This window comes from Molossus molossus, unplaced genomic scaffold (genome assembly GCF_014108415.1).
Source record: "Molossus molossus isolate mMolMol1 unplaced genomic scaffold, mMolMol1.p scaffold_m16_p_9, whole genome shotgun sequence".
NCBI lineage: Eukaryota > Metazoa > Chordata > Mammalia > Chiroptera > Molossidae > Molossus > Molossus molossus.
This window is the reverse complement of record NW_023425403.1, coordinates 4,745,588-4,762,454: the sequence shown is the minus strand read 5'-3', so window position 1 is coordinate 4,762,454 and position 16,867 is coordinate 4,745,588. Positions and strand designations below refer to the sequence as shown.

The following is a 16,867-nucleotide window of genomic DNA, read 5'->3' as shown; positions in this document are numbered from 1 at the left end:
ATCCCCGGCCTCGGTTGGGGTTGTGCGGGAGGCAACCATTGATGTCTCTCTCTCTCTCTCTTTCTGTCTCTCTCTCCTCCTCCCTTCCACTCTCTCTGAAAATCAATGGAAAAATATCCTTGGGTGAGGATTAAAAACAGTAAGATCTGTTAACATTGAACATAATATCATGAACATTCGTTGAGAAACATTGAAGGTAATTTATTTACTTATATCATTGGAAATATGGAAAATAGCCGTCTATATAAATATAGAACAATACAGATCTAATATTTAAAAAACCCATTCAAAATAATCATTTTCCAGCAAAAGTAAAATCATTTTAAAATAATTTCTTTAACATTTTTCAGAGAACTGAACTGTTAAAAACTTTTGCTTCACATGAGGAAAGCAACGTTTAAACGACTAGATATTCTTTGAGATAGTGAAGCATTTCTTCTCAGCGTTTGACACACACATGGTTTGAATAACTTTGTAGAATTTAAGACTATAAGAAACTATTTGTATTTAATCTCAAACCCAAGTCACCCACGGAAGCTCTGGGGACCAAGCATAAGCACTAACGGAAGGCAGGCGGCCCACCGGCCAAGCAGCCGGCCAAGGGCAAGTCCTCCCGGACAGCCCTCTATCCACCAGGAGTTTATAGCCCTTATCTTGCAAACACTTCGCATATCTTTCAACGCCAGGGCTGCTCCTGCGATAGCCAATAAATCCCCATGAAAATGAATCCTATGGAATAAGAGTTTGTTGGGTTCGGGAGCCAAAAGTGTTGTAAGGCCTGAGAGTCCTCCTCTCCAACACCCCGGGTTGGGCCCCTTGCGGATGAGAGTGATGCCGTCGTGACTATGTGCCTTATCCCAGGAGAGGCTTGGTCCCGACCTGTTGTGAATCGTGACCCACAACTTAATACAACAACCACCACCTCCCATCATGATAACGTCCGTACGATGGAAACCCAGCTGTGTTAGAAAAGCACCACCTTTGTTAAGAGTCAAGAGGGACAGCCACCACAGGACGAAAATGAAAAAGGCTGGTGAATCCAAGTGTTAGACAGGGCCTGGTGGGAGGGAAGCACCCCAATACTACAGCGGGGGGGTACAATGGTACAACCACTTTGCAAAACATGTTAGCAGAGGCTCATGAACTTAAATACACACTTAGAATGAGATCTGTGGGTATTTACCCAAGGGAAATGAAACATTCCCACAACGTAACTGGTACACAAATGTCGATGATCTAGGCTTTACCAGACAGTAACTGGAACACGACCCGAATGTCCATCGGCGGTGAATGGATGAACACATTGTGGTATATTCTCACAGTGGACATCACTGAGCGATATAAAAAATGACTGTTGCTACACAAGACGATTGGGTTTCAAAAACATTACACTAAGGAAAGGATCTAAACTAAATGATATGATTCAATGTACAGGAGACCCTGGAAAGGGCAAAGACCATCCAGATTGAGGGAAAGTAATTCAGTTGTTGCCTGAAGATGTGAGTGGAGGGAACTGAGTGGGGACAAAGGAGCCTTTCGGGGGGTGGCAGTGGCGTCTAACTTGACGGTGGTGATAGTGTCATGGGAACATAAATTCATAAAAGGAGAATGAATTTAAAACACGAGTATTTTATTGTTTGCAAATGATTCCTCAACAAAATCCGTTTTTGAAAAGTCAGGAGAAAAATATCCCTTTTACCTGTTTAGATTTAAAGGGGTAGATTCCTTAAAAGCGCTGGTGGGTGGCACTTTGAGTGCGGTCTTTGCGGTTCTGACCCCTCAGGGGTCAGAGGTGAAACCTCCATTGGATGCAAGGTCCTCGTTCTGTTCTGCTCTGCCCGGGTCCCACCCCCCGCCGGGAGGAAGGCCGGCCAAGAGCTGGCATGACTTTACATGGTTGTGGAGTTCAGCGTGGAGCAGACCATTTGTTTTACACATGCAGCAATAAGTGCAATTCAGGAATTAGAGGAATTGTTCATACGAGGAATCGTACAATGATCGTTGAGTCTAACATGGACAGAGACGGATTCCGGGTGGTGTGCCAGAGGGTAAAGGTGAGCTTGGCTGCCCCCGACCTGAGGGCACTCAGGGTCCCTGTGGGACAAGGACGTGTTATCTTTGTATTATTCCTATTTTGTTTTAAATATGACTGTGCATCGGACCTCTGCCAACACTGTCTCGCGCTCAGACGAGTCCTGCCAGGTGGCTTCACTGACGATAGACCTGGCAGGGCACAGGGTAGAGAGTGAGCACACTGCTGTTCATGTGGCATGGTCTGGGCACACAGTGGTGACCGGATGGTGATGGTGGCGTCTGACTCCTGGGGATGGAGTGATGCTCACAGTGAGTAACCTGTGGTCCACGTTAGTGTGGTGCCTGGTGCACGGTAGCAATTCAGTGAGTGTTGGCTGCTGTTTTCACCAACATTTTACAAATGAGAAAATCGAGTCTTAGAAATGTGCATGAGAACGCACAAAGCTAGAAAGCTAAAGAAAGCCCCAGAGAAAGGTATAAATTCAAGTCTTTCTCTTCATCCCACGCTCTTCCCCAATATCATAGGCATTTCTAGTGTTTACACAAACACTTTCCAGCCTCAGTATCAGCTGCACCAAATAGGTCCTGATCCCGGCCTGAGAGACGTTCCCTCCAGCAGAAGTGGTCAGCATCGAAATTCACACCGAGGTTCTCACAGGGGACTCGGCTGCCCGTGACTTCCTCTCCCATCATTGCCTCCTTGGTGGGGCAAGCCCTTTGCGATTAAGAACGGAAGCCTGGATTTTTCTACTGAGTAGAAGTAGGGTCTGTTCATCCACGAGAGACATATCTTGAGTCTTCTATGCATGTTAACAGTCTACCAGGAAATGTGGGATAGTTTAAAAACCAGATAACATACATTTCTGAGCTAAAGCAGCTCACATACCGCAGGAGCAATGAACACCAAGCGATCTTACGTAATGCTAGGCTCTGTTTCATTCAGGCATTCAGCCAATGGTCACCGCGTGCCCACAGGGTAGTAGTGTGCGGGGCTGTTGGAATAGAAAGGTAGGTGGGCTCGCTGCTCGGGAGGAAATCCCAAAAGCAAGTCCGGCGTGTAACTCGGGGCCTGGGGTGAATGCCAGGGGTGGGTGCTGCTTGCGTGACCGCGGCCACGTGCGAGGTGGTGAGGACCCGCACAGGTGCCAGGTGTGCACACGTTTTGCCAGCGATGGGCTGTTTCTGCAGGTCTTCAGGGACCCTGGACGATTCACGCAGGGGTGTGGTATTTACACTGTGTCACAGAAGGAACAGCCCCTGGAAATGTAGCAGGCGGATGAGAGGGCAAACAGGAGCACATTGGCGAGGAAGCTTCTGAGATAACCCGACAGACAGTGAGGCTGGGCACGGAGGCGGGGGGCCGGGAGGGAAGAGGGGGCGGTGGAACCACACTGGGAAGGGAAGCGAGCGTGGGCTTGGGAACTCCATGGCGGGGACAGAGGGGGAGGTGCATCGGAAACACCAGCAAAGCTGGGAACGTGGTTTGAGAATGTGTAATAACTGTAAGAAGTCAAAGTGACGTCCAGCCGGCAGCTGGATGTGGGTTGGGGGCCGGGGGCCGGGGGCCGGGAGGTGGGTGGCTCATTTGGTAGCTACCAGCGTATAATCAGTCTGTAGTGAGAGCAATCGGAAGGGTGAACCCAACCGAGGAAAGACAGGACATAAGCAGAGGAAAGGAAACCGTGGAGAACATCAGTGTTCAGTAAACTGTTAGAGCAACCATTGCCTGAGCAGGAGACTGAGAAAGTGAGGAAAAGCTGAGAGAAAGCTGTGGTGAAATTCAAAGGCTATTACAAAAGCCAACAAGAGTTCAAGGCAAGGGGAAGGGGTAAGGTGATCAACTATTAGGAAAAGCCCAAGCGTGAGGAAGACTGACCTCATTATCTGAAGGACATGAAACAAAGATAACGTTGTCATTTATTAATAGTGACCACGCACGTGGTATGGTGAGGGTGTTTGAGAGGGAAGGAGAGAAAATGAGAGAGAGATTGATTCCCAAATACAAAGGCAAAACTGAATCATTGGGGTTAAGCAACCCTCTCCAACATCACACAACCAAAAAGGTAGCCCTTGAGGATTCAAACTAAATTTGGAATCAGTTCATTCCTTTGGGATCACAGTCCTTACTATGTTTTTAATGTATTTAAATTTAAAAATTCAAACATTTATTGTAGGACAAGAAAAACAAAAGTGATATATCCCCTCCCAATGAAAATTTAACAAATATTTTTTTTTCATATTTACTTAAGATATAACCCAAAGGCCCAGGTCACCATTCTTTGTCCCTAACTCCCAGAGGTTGTCACTATTCTGAAATTGTATTCTTTTCATTCATGCTTTTCTGTTTCTATGGCATAGGGATGTGTTCACACGCCACAAGAGGTTGTGACAGAACAGCTTGGGGTGCTTAACATTTTTTTATGTTAAAATGGTGACATTACCTTTTTCTCTCCACAATGTGTTTTATAGACTTAATCGTATTGATGTCTGTAGGCTCGACTTGTTCACGAAGCAGCTGTGTAGTATTCCATTGTGTACATAAGTAATGGGATAGTCATGCTTAATCTCTGACAATATACTGCAGGGAGGGCCGTCTACTACATATTAGGAAGAGAACAAAATCAAAGGAGAGATGTCACATTTGAGAGATGAGTGTCTTGTAGCCAGTGGTAAATTTGTGGGTTAGTTCGTTGGTGATCACTGAGAACGTCCTTAAATGTTTCCTAAAAGAATGAGCTGATTCTGGGACCGTGAGCAGACCAGAATCTAACTGGCTGCAGTCTGTGAACGCAGAAGATGAAATTAGAGGCAAGACCAAGGCTATGCTTCTGAAGCTTGGAGCATAAGCAGCCTTTTCTGCAGAGGTACTGGGGTCACGTAGGGTGTTCCGGGGTATGGGAGTGACATCACAATACTCAGCCGAGCCAAGGTCTCTTGAAATTTTTGTCTTTGCATTTAACACTCCCTCCCTTCCCCCGAGCCCCAGGCATCACTTGTCATTTTGATGTCCTATCAGCCTTCAGTACCCTGAACACATGTTCTTGGTCATTGGGCTTTGTTTTTGTCTGTCTGTTACTGACGTGTTGCCATGACAAGCTAATGGGACCAATGGCAATTGTTGAAGGACCTTTTACTGAATTCTTGGTTACTTATCTTTATCAATTCTCTGTTCCAGTTTTGTTAGTTTGAGTTAAATATGGAAATTAAAACTGGAAAGCTGATAACTCCACTAAGCACTACATTGCCCTCTTTTCAAACCATCACACTTTCTCAACCTTATATATCCAAGCAGGCAAACTCAGAATAAATAAATGAAAAATGGAAAACAGACTTCTAGACTTATCTCCTCTCCTGGGCTGCTATTCCTCTGAGAGCAGCCCTGGACTCAGCTGCCAACTGAGGACCGAACAGTGTGACCCCCACTCGTCTAGCCAGATTTCGGGGGGCGGCTGAGATGCTGTGTGTAGCAAGTTAATGCCTTAGAACAGCCATTCAGATTCACACAAGAAGTGAGAGATTCGCTGCGTAAGCCTATTTGTTCATATTAATGCAGCAATTTTATTAGCCTTTCAACTATGGGGTCTGGAAAAATTTGGAAAACCATGGAATTTTAACTTATCAGCCCTGATATCCACCTGTTACTTTTATATCCTATCAAACCCCAACTCGCCTACTGTTCTTCCAGTCCAGAGATTAATGGCTCGTAAGCCAACAGTGACGTCAACAGACAGAAAGCACAGGTGAATGTGAAATCAATAGAAATCAGTACAAGGGAAGATAACTATATATATGTTTAATTGAGATCTACCTATTCAGTGTTCCTTCTATTTTAGACAGTTTATCTAGAACCTTACAATGAGTGCAATGCTTCTATCTGTGTGTAGTATTGAAGGTATTACTTAGTAGCATTGAATATAAAGGTCACGTGTGCTTAGCCGCTTTCCATTCCATATTAACCACTCTTGCAAAAATAGAAGTAAATCAACACCTGTGAGGATAGCCAAGTGTCTCCGAGGGCCACACATGATGAATGCAGTAAGAGCACAATTTGAAAACTTTCGGAATAACACTGTGGAGACATAGTCCCACGGCTCTGTGGCTCGAATAATGAAAGAATATCGTTGCCCTTCCCGTTGTTCTTCTGACAACACTCTTGAGACAAAAGGGTCTGGAGCAATATCCTCCCGTAAGATAATTACAGGCCTGAGTGATGCTGAATGCGGCGGTTCAGACGACAGGGACCATTGGCGCTTAGGAACTCAAAATCCTATTTTGACATTTATCAGAAATCATTGATGTGGTCAGAGTTCCCCTCAATGGTTTTCTTTTCTTTTTTCAGGCTAAAAAGCAGATTTGTTGAGGTATAACTGGCACATAAACTGCATATGTTTGAAGTATGCAATTTGAAGTGTGTTGGCATATGTAGACATCCATGAAGCCATCACCACTATTAAGAGAGTGGGCACATCCATCATCCACAAATGTTTCCTTATCCTGATTGCAACCCTCCCCCACCCCTTCTGCCCTCCGTCATCCCTCCCTGCCCCCAGCAACCACTAGTCTGCTTTCTGCAACAGTGGATCAGTTGGCATTTTCTAGAGTTTTCTGTAAATGGAATCATACAGTATCTTCTCTCTCTTTTTTTTGGACTGGCTTCTTCAACTCTCATCCTTATTTTCAAATCCAGTTTCTTGAACAGTTAAACACAGAGTTACCCAGGAATTACTCTCCTAGGTGCTTACCCGAAGTAAAGGGTGTATCTGTTCATACAAAGGCACGTGCATGAATGTTCCGAGCTGCCTTTCATGACGCCAGCAACTGGGAACAGCTCAAAGGTCCGTCAGCAGTTGGCTGGGTAAGCAAACTGCGGGATACTTGTGAACAGGATACTGTTGGCCATCAAAAGGAATGAACTATTGCTATGTACAACGTGGATGGATTTGAAAACAAGGATGATCAGTTAAAGAAGCGAGCCATTGATTTTCTTGATGAAATACAGAGCCGCTCACCGGATGCCCTGTTGAAGGCTACAAAGATGCCCTGGAGAGTGGAGACAGCTTGCTGTATGTTTTCACACGCATGTTACTGGATCCCATTGCACATTTAACAAGACTTAGAGTAGAGTAGCTATTTATGGACCGTAGTTGCTACATGGTCAGCAGAATCTTCATCTGTTGGGTTGTTGAAAGAGACCTTATTAAAAGAGCTATCAATGAGAGTAATTGATCAATGGCACAGTTTGTCTCCAAATAATGGATTTGCTTTTTAAAGAAGCCATGGAGTGCTACAAGTTGAATTTGCATTCAATTAATGTTAGCATTAGTTTGGAACGATCTATGAGATCTTTAGTACAGCAGATCAATAGTAGTTTACTGTAAATCAAGATGCAGTTAACTTCTTCCCAATTAGAAATACCTGACAAAGATTATGGTTCTTGGTGAAAGGTAACATTTTAGCTCAGTTTTAATTGATGTCAAACAAGGTGTCAACATGTCTTTGTTCCTTAAATATGGATTTGGGGCGTCAGGGAATTCCAGGGACATAACAACTCCAGTGCCCAGAAGTGCAGAAAATGGAACAGTAAAACAATTAGTATTCACACAAAGCCCACCTCAGAGTTCCAAGTGCCAGAGTTAGTGATCATAACCTAGTGTGTACAGTTTATTCTAACGAAACGTATTAGGAGCATGTCAATCTTTTAAAATTCCAAAGAGGAGATAAAAGGCAAAATAAGATTGACTGTTATCCTTAAACCCATTGTACTCTAACACATATGTATTTCCTAGCATTTTTGTCCTCCGATTTTAAGTAACAAAAAGCGATAACTAGCAAATCAGTCTAGTGAATTCCTGAAATAATTAATGAAATGATTCTAAGAAAAGCATTTCTGTCCTTCGTACAAATATAAACAGGACTGTGGTTGTGTTTGTGGGTTTATGGGTGGGAAAAGAAAGCAGGGCATTCAATTTACTTATATATGATTCTCAACATGAATCTACTTACCCATAATGGCACAGGCTGCTTGGCCTTGTGGACAAATGTGTCAAGTCAATGTTTTATAAATACATTCTACAAAATGAGTAATTTACAAACATTTTTACTATGTTTACACGTTCATATTCGGAACTCGCCACTACAGTAGATGACAAAGCTCTGGACTTTGAGAAAGTGAGATAAGATTGTGCTAAATCTTCTCTCCACCATGAAGACATTTCCTTTCGTTCCACAATGACAATATTTTGGAAACTGTGTCTCCCTTTTTTTTTTTTTTTCACTTGAGAAGCTTTAAATGCTAAAAACTTGCTACTCACTTTTAGAGCAGGGAGCTTCACTCACTAGGTAATTATGAAAATGCATCTCTTCCAAATACATGTTTCTTTGGTTAAATGGTAAAAGGATTTCAATTTTCAACTTTGAAACATGTGTTAACATCGGTGGGGAAGAGTTTCTTATTTTTGGCAGCTTCGGAAGTCATATTTTTCTAGAAATTCAGTTAAGTTTTAAGAATGTTAGAAATGAAAATATTTAGTTTACTTTGAGCAAACCATAATTAGCAAGATAAAGTTTAAGTGGGCACAGTGTTTTAGCTGTAACATAATTGAATGTTATTCTGGAGGCTATATTTTTATTCAACGTGAATGTGCAAAAGCTATAAACTTACTACAGCCAGATTATATGAGATAATTACTTAATTCTATAAAACTGCTGCCTTGCTTTGTGTGACATTTTCAGAAATAGCTTCCCACAGTTATTCCTACACTTGTTCAGCACACATGCCATACTTCTGTATTTACATCTTTGAAGGTGTCGAATATTAGAGAGAAAACTCTATTTTTTCCTCACTACACACTGAGAAGTTGTTTTGTTTTTATGCCTACTTTGGATGAACAGTTGTGTATACATTTAACACTCAAGCACAGACACATTAACACTTACCCCTGCACCTGGAAATCTCGCTGTTCACCAGTCTCACTTGGCTAGTGATTCAGACCATTCTTGACACCTCTTTTTGGCATGCAAATAGCTTAGATAGGTATTTTGTCACTTTTCGGACTATGACTAAAAATAAGTGCATTTGACATTGCAACCACTAACACACAAACACACACACACACACGGGAGAAGGAAGGTTGCGTGTGAATCATTGTATATTCATATATACACATATACATTTGTATATGTATATTCCTTATATTAAAATATTCATATGCATATATGTAATTGGAAAAAAGTAGAAAACAATATTGCGTGCACTCTAATAATTTGTATTTTATTATATACCATCCTTTGGCGTTTATAAAATGCATTTCCCAGCTCGTATAATTGATCTGATGACCCACTGCTGGGCGACAGCTAACAGCAGGGATGGCGTGGGGCGTGGGGAATGGCAGCTTCAGTCACACCGTGGCCAGATGAAGGACGGCGTGGGTGTGGCTCTGAAATCATGGCCACGCGTGGCCAGTCGTCTCCTTCTGTCTACAGAAGAGCGACGGGAGTTCTATTCAGCCAGGATGAATTGCATTGCTGTTATATCACTAAATATAACTTCTATCTTATTCGATGGAGGAGCGCTCAAGGTTTGGATAAGGAGGTAAATTAAAAAAAACAATATTGTTTTGGAAAATGTATAAATACTGTCTCAATCTTATGTGGGTCAGTGTATGCTCACAATTTAACTTACAACATCATGACAAAAATACCTAACGAGTAGAGACTTGCTCTTGGGAATACCTAAAATTATTATGAAGGTCTAATGTTGTCCGGGAAATATTGTCAAGTGAAAAAATCGAGGTTTACAGCAGTATATCAGGGATCATATGGACTGTGTATCAGAAAGAGATAAAATGTATACAGACTTACTTTCCTTTATTTGCAACAAGAACCATGGAAGTCATAGACCAAAGACCAAGGAAAAGTACTGCATGCTGTTTAATTTTTACTAAAACAAACAAGGCAGATGGAAGGGAGGGAGGGAGAAAAGGTGGGAAGGAAGGACTAGAGTAACAACTCCCATGGTCTTTGACACCATTCCGGTGGAGTGTAGAGTAAGAATTTTGCATTAACGGATCCTGGACAATTATAGGCACCTGTGCTTCTGAAAAACAGTTGGTAAAGTTACATGTATAAGAATATTTCCCATGTAATTGTTTGAAAAAGCCAAGTTGGACGCAGCGTCCATAGCTACCGACAGGAGACTGACAAAATAAGTAAGAATACACCCATCGTATGGACTCGTGTGTGACCACTACAGACGACGGGGCAGAACTTGAAGGAGGACCTACACAGGTGCCATACTGTACTGTGTAGTGGAAAGTGCCATTTCAGAGTAAAAGGCCTGTCCCACAAATAAGAGCACTGTGTGATTGCACAAGTCAGTGTGTTTGCCGTACTCGGGCAGAAGCCCAGAATAATGCAAGACCATGCTACTCACCATGGTCACCTCTGGGATTAGAATTGAACAGCACGTGTGGGGGGAGGTAGCTCAGAGGGAATTTTCACCTCGTGTCAGAGTTTTCTCAGAAGCATGCATTGATGTTGTGGTGCATAGCTAAGAGCTCACCCCTGCGACGTGCCAGTTATACTCACTCGTCACTCATCTGTGTCTCCCAAGGTGCCCGGCCACCAACAAGAGCTGCCCCGCCAATCACACTTGGAGCAGCCAAGCCTGCAGATGTCTCGCTCAGCAGGATTTTACGTTTGCCTCCAGTGCTGGAGACGGTAAGCAGAGGGGTGTTTCTTTAAGATGAACAGCTTGGGCCCTACTGTGATCAGCACACACTCGAATGTGAGTCCCACGCATAGTGTTCAGACGGGCAGACCCTGAACGGGGCCACTCCACACTCGGACTTGTGGCCCCTGATGGCATAGCGTTGAGCTCCTTTGTGAGGGGGGGTACCCTGTTTGCACACAGCTCTGTACTGGAAACAGGGGGAAGGTGCCGTCCAGAGCCTTAGTCACTGCACGCCGCACCCAGCCCCGGTAGGTAGAGTAACGATGTCCTGCCTGTGTCGTCTAGACGCGGCCGGCGGATTCCATGACGTCTGTGGACCCAACAAGGAGCTGGACGAAGAGACCTGTCAGTGTGTCTGCAGAGGGGGCCTTCGGCCTTCCAGCTGTGGACCCCACCAGGAGCTGGACCGGGACTCGTGCCAGTGTGTCTGTAAAAACAAACTTTTCCCCAACGCGTGTGGGCCCCACCGGGAATTTGATGACAACACGTGCCAGTGCGTGTGCAGAAGGACCTGCCCGAGGCATCAGCCCCTCAACCCGGCGAGATGTGCCTGTGAATGTACAGAAAACCCCCAGAAATGCTTCTTAAAAGGAAAGAAGTTCCAGCATCAAACGTGCAGGTAAGCCATCGTCATAGATCGCATTCATTGCTCTCCCGGGAAAGAGTGTTCTCACTGAAGGGGGTTTCCCACCCAAACAGCAGCTGCTGGTTATTAGCGTGAAACGGGGCAATTCTGGAAGAATATTTCTGCTGTTTATTTCAACCAATGCCAGACTTGCAGGAGACTGTGTTTGCTCCCAAAAGGCGAGAAAGGAGCCTGGAAATGGGAACCAGATCCGAGCTCAGAATACACCCTGAGTCCTGGTCCCAGAGGCCGAGGTAGCGGCTCTGGACACGAGCCGGGGGACAGGGGCACAGGACAGTCACCTGTGGGCAGTGCACACCTGCCGCCCGTGAAAGGTGATTCCATCCGCTGTGATTTAGGACAGCTCCGTGCAGACTGTCTGTCCAGACTTTACAAAGATCCCACTGCGCCATTTGCTGTGGAACTGTTTCTAGACATTAAAAAATATTTAAGCCAAGCCCGTAACGTAATTAGAGAAATATGTCAACATGCCGTTAGAGGTGTCTCGCGCCTCATTCTTTATCCCTCGAGCCTGCTCCCTCCTTCACCAAGAGAAAAACGAGGCTTCTGGACTCAGACCCGTCCTCCTGTGTCACCGAGAAGAAGGTGCTGGAAGCCGAAGCCAGCTTCGACCATGGGCACTTCCTCCCGCGTGCCGTCGGCACGGCCCCGCCAGCCACACCCGTCTCCTCCTGACCTTTACACCTTAACGCTCCTGTCCTCTCCCCTGTCTGTAGAAGCTCCGATGCCTTCTGTCTGCTCAGCGTGCCCCTGGGGTGCGGTGCACACTTGAGCAACCAGGACCTGACCTTCTTTCCAAAGATGCTCCGGGGCTAGGTCTTCGGCATTTGTGTTCACCTCTTTCCTTTAGTAAAGTTTGTCTGGCCCTGGCCTGTTTGGCTCAGCGGTTAAGCGTTGGCCTGCGGTCTGGAGAGACCCAGGTTCGGTTCCTGCTAAGGGCACATACCTCGGTTGCATTTTGTCCCCGGCCCCCATCGACGTTTCTCTCTCTGTCTCTCTCTCTCCCTTCCACTCTATCTGAACAAAATATCAAAAAATGTCCTCAGGTGAGGATAAAAAAAAACAACAACAAATAAAGTTTGTCTTCTTAGATGTACTGGTGTGACATTGGTCAATAAGGGTAGGTACGTTTCAAGGGACAATATTATAATATATCATCTGTGCATTGCTCTGTGGTTGTGTGCTCATCACCCATTGTCTCGTTTCTTGCCGTCATCATACATTTGACCCCCTCCCTCTGCCCCTCTGGTAAACACACCGTCACCTTTCGCCCCAGACTTTTCAACCAGCTGGCATGGGAGAGGGCTTATGCCCTAGCACTCCGCGGTAAATTCTGTTTACGGTACTGTAATTGCCAAATGCCGTGGACAGTTGGGTCTTCGTGTGAGCTGTCCTTTCTGTGGCCTTCCTTTCAGCCCCCCTTTTCTTGGCGGAAATAACCTGTCCTGTCCTGGTGTCTGCGTTTCCAGACGTCTGTCCTTCCTCTCCTTCACTGACTTCCCTCCTGCCACCCACGGCTTCGGCACGGAGACGACCCCTTTCCCGGGATGGCTGTTCGCACGGCTCCACACTTACGTGTCGTTTATTTACAGTTTCGCATCTGCGTCGATGTTCATCCTCACTCCGTCCCTTCACAAATCGGGTTCTCGAAAGTTTCGTGCTCTCGTTTTTATTTTATTTCTGAAGGCCCATCTGCGCGGGCGCTTTGCTGCTGTATAAGACGATTTCATTGACTACATATACTTTGTTGACATACTTTTTCATTGTTGTTTCGGAAGGCCTTCTAGGAAATCTTTTTGTCTTTAGAATATTTTAAGTGGTAACTGTATTGCAATTTCACTTGCATGTACCTATGACCAGGATATTTAAAAAGTACAGAACATGGATATCAAATCTTAGTAGACCATTTTGTATATTGAATCTTCTGAGTGAAACTTATTAGTATATATTGAAAAACCTGACATTTTATGCTTATGTAGTCTAACCAGCAATCATATTTTTCTCCAGAATTCTTATATTAACTTAGTAGAAAAGATTTCTATCATTGTGTTTCTCCTCAGAGTATACATTGTTTCAAAAAGATCTTCTCTTTACCGACACTTTCCTTATGTTCATTTTTCTAAGTATAATTCCAGGTTTCATGTACATATTGAAACAAAAAATAATAATTTATATTCTGTAAATATTTATATTCATTTTCTCTTAATATTTATTACAAAACTGTGGTGGGCAGAGTGTATGTTCTTTGGTCCACCGCCTTACTGAGCAACAGCCATTGCTCACTGAGAACTGTATCTTTTTACAGTGGTCTCATACTATTGCATTTGTATTTAGAAGTTAAAAAATAACATTTTACTAGATGTGCTCGCTTTTCCAAAGCATAAGAAATGAAATTATAAAATCACACAATTTTTCCATAGTACACCATGGATTTCCACATTAGGTCATTTACATGTTTCCCTGCACACCGATTTCATGCCCACATGTGAAGCAAACTCATGCTCCGAAAAACAAAAACTGCATCTTCAAAGGTAGCTCCATTCATCAGAGCAACAGGGCTTTGGATGTGATGAGTTGCTTGATCATTCATTGTTCCACCACTACAGAAACTGGAAGTCCAGGGGAGGAAGAGGGGCCCCCCTGGTGACACTGTCCCTCCCTTTGCACGCGGACAAGGCAGAGTGAGCCACCGTGATGCCCGGCAGACAGGAGCATAAGCTGGGACTGCGTCTCATTCTCCCGAATGAGAACAGCAGCCGAGATGCTTTTGGGGTATTTTCCATTCCTCTTGAACTTTGTGATGGGAAGCACTAACTTGAACAACTGACACATCTGTAAACCCAAGGCCAATTTTATGACAACATGAGTCACTTTGTTCTAGTTTAAATTTTAGATAAACAAGAAAGTGTGTTTGTAGCCTAATGGATTCCTCGCCTTGGTCTCTAAGGAAAGTGTGTCCCTCTGTCTTCCCAGTTGTTACAGACGGCCGTGTACGAATCGGCTGAAGCACTGTGAGAAAGGACTCGCGTTCAGTGAAGAAGTGTGTCGCTGTGTCCCCGAGTACTGGAAAAGACCACACGCGAACTGAGACGGGACTGCTCCACTGGAAAACTGTGCTGCCCCTTTGAAACTGTCTGTGGAACAGGGGGACCTTTGTGGGACCACGGTAACAGAGGCAGAAGTCGGTGTTTCCTGAACCACGTGGATAATGTCCCAGAAGCAGACCGGAGCGCATCTGTAAGAGATGTCTTGTAAACACTGATTGTCTGCCAAGGACCGAACAGCTGAGGTTTTTCTGTTGTGATTTAAAAAAAAATAATAATAATGACTATATAATTTATTTCCACTAAAAAATGTTGTTTCTGCATTCATTTTTATAGCAATAACAATTGGTAAAGCTCACTGTGATCAATATTTTTATATCATGCAAAATACGTTTAAAATAAAATGAAAATTGTATTATAAACTGCTAAGTTCAGTCCATTATCCTCTGACACTGTAAGTAGAACTGGATATTATGGGACACTCCCCGCCTCCCTGCCCTTTTACTGTTTCTCTAAGCAGATGTCAGACCGCCTTTGCGACGAAAATGTGTGAACCTACCAAAGAAAGTTTCACAGGGATAGCAGTTGCTGTTACATTTCATCTTCATTTATCTCTATATATTTAATGATTGCAAACATTTTAGCACATGATGCTCTTGAATTTATAACCAAATGAATCAATACAGAACACGCCATCTTCTAAGACGGTCTGCTCAGCACATTGACGCCACTGAGTTTCCCGCGCGTGGGAGCACGCAGGCTCTGCCCTGGGTGCGGTATCCCGCAGGGTCCGGTCACTCGCTTTTAGTTTTGATATGTTTTTAAAATACATTAATTTTTTAGCTAATTTTAGAAAAAAAATCCATTCTAAGTTTTGAATGAGCCCCTACGGCAATGCAAGGAATGTTAAGACAGCTGTTACAAGTTATCTGCTTAAAAGTCATCTAAACTATGTGTTGACAATTAGTTTCTCAGATGATACGAGTAAGCCAAAAGAATTCACTGGGCCAAATACTAAAACATGAAGCCTGCCAGAAAACACACACACACAGACACACACACACACACACACACAATTTATTTGTCCCCCGAGATGTAATAATTTTGGTCCAAAGCAAAGCAACATGGGCAAAGACAATACATTGCCGGAGATACTTGCAGGTCATTTTATCTGGACCATAAACGTCTCACTGCATTCCATTGTAATAATCGAGATTTTTGTGGTGCCAGCTACAAAGAAGGGCTGGAGGGAAAGATAAACAATTATGTAGAGAATTAGCAAGGCTGAGTCTGCAAAAAGCTACAAGGTACAGTGAAAATGTCTATACACTGTCCAGGACCGTCCAGACGCCCCCCAGGCCATCTGCAGGATAAAGAGGAGGGAACGGGATGTTGGAGGCACCGGTCACTCTATCGGAACCCTGGAAGGTCTGTCAACAGAACGTTATGTCTAGAAACCTCATGCTGTGTACTCAGTTGAAACGACTCAAGTTAAAAGGTTTTGGTAAGTAGTTATATAAGACCCAGCTTTCAGAATTTTTTTTTTTTTTTTGAAAGGGGTTTTGACCTTGGCTCACTGATGGAGTGAAACAGATTCCAGTATTAGAATTTCTAAAAATACCCTGGTTCTCTGTATCTACACTAAGTCCAAACAGAAGTTTGCATGGAGACCGGCAGACAGCGTCCGAGGACACTCCCACGGTGCACCTCTGTAAGGAAGGAGACGGGGTCATGCTCTCCGCTCTTTCTCCGAATACTCTGTTCTGCGGGAATTTTTTGCAGCGGGTAAGAGAAGAAAAGCAGAGGCAGAGGGGGAGCATTCAGACGACACCTCATTTTAGTATGTTGCCAGAGCTCAGGTATCCAACCATCGAGGCCGCACAGCTTCCTGCGCGGCTCCTCCCAGCTGGACACTCGTTGGCAGATTCTCTAAGCACGATGTTTAAACTGAAGAGTGACACACAGATCGCTTTGCTACAGCAGAAGAGAGCACGGATGAGTCTGACTTTCATATCGATGATGTCTAGAAGGTTCTGAATAAATCCAATTATTGTATCTGAAAATGCATGTAGTGCACCCAGAAAACTGTTTGAGGAAGTCAGTGATACTTGACTTTATAAAGCAATTACTGGTTTAGCGGCTCTTGAATTTTTGGGATGGTGGGTATTTTGTAGGAGGGGATAACTCTGTGTTAGCTAGCAGAAGTGTGGGGTGATGATTTGAAATCTTTATAAACCCCCTTTCCCGGGTTCTTTTCCCCTCGTTCGTAGCCAACAAGTCTGTGTTCAGAAAAGCCTGTCGTGGCGGGAGGAACCCTGGGCTGGGAACCACAGACCAGGTTCCCAGTCCTCACCCTCTGCTGAGTCCCCTGCATCTCAGAAAGGAGGGAGCAGAATTAAAACCCCGAAGTCC

The 16,867-nt window shown here is 44.3% G+C and overlaps 1 protein-coding gene across 1 annotated transcript in view; it reads left to right on the top strand.

Moving 5' to 3' along the window:
- The window catches only part of VEGFC (vascular endothelial growth factor C), a 34,812-nt gene extending 20,127 nt beyond the window's left edge, over positions 1 to 14,685 (top strand). The window contains exons 4-6 of the mRNA XM_036250280.1: positions 10,646 to 10,752; positions 11,051 to 11,384; positions 14,385 to 14,685. Of these exons, the coding sequence (XP_036106173.1) occupies positions 10,646 to 10,752; positions 11,051 to 11,384; positions 14,385 to 14,499 (556 nt within the window). The 3' untranslated portion in view covers positions 14,500 to 14,685. The remainder of the gene's footprint in view (positions 1 to 10,645; positions 10,753 to 11,050; positions 11,385 to 14,384) is intronic.
- The last annotated feature ends 2,182 nt before the right edge of the window (positions 14,686 to 16,867 follow it).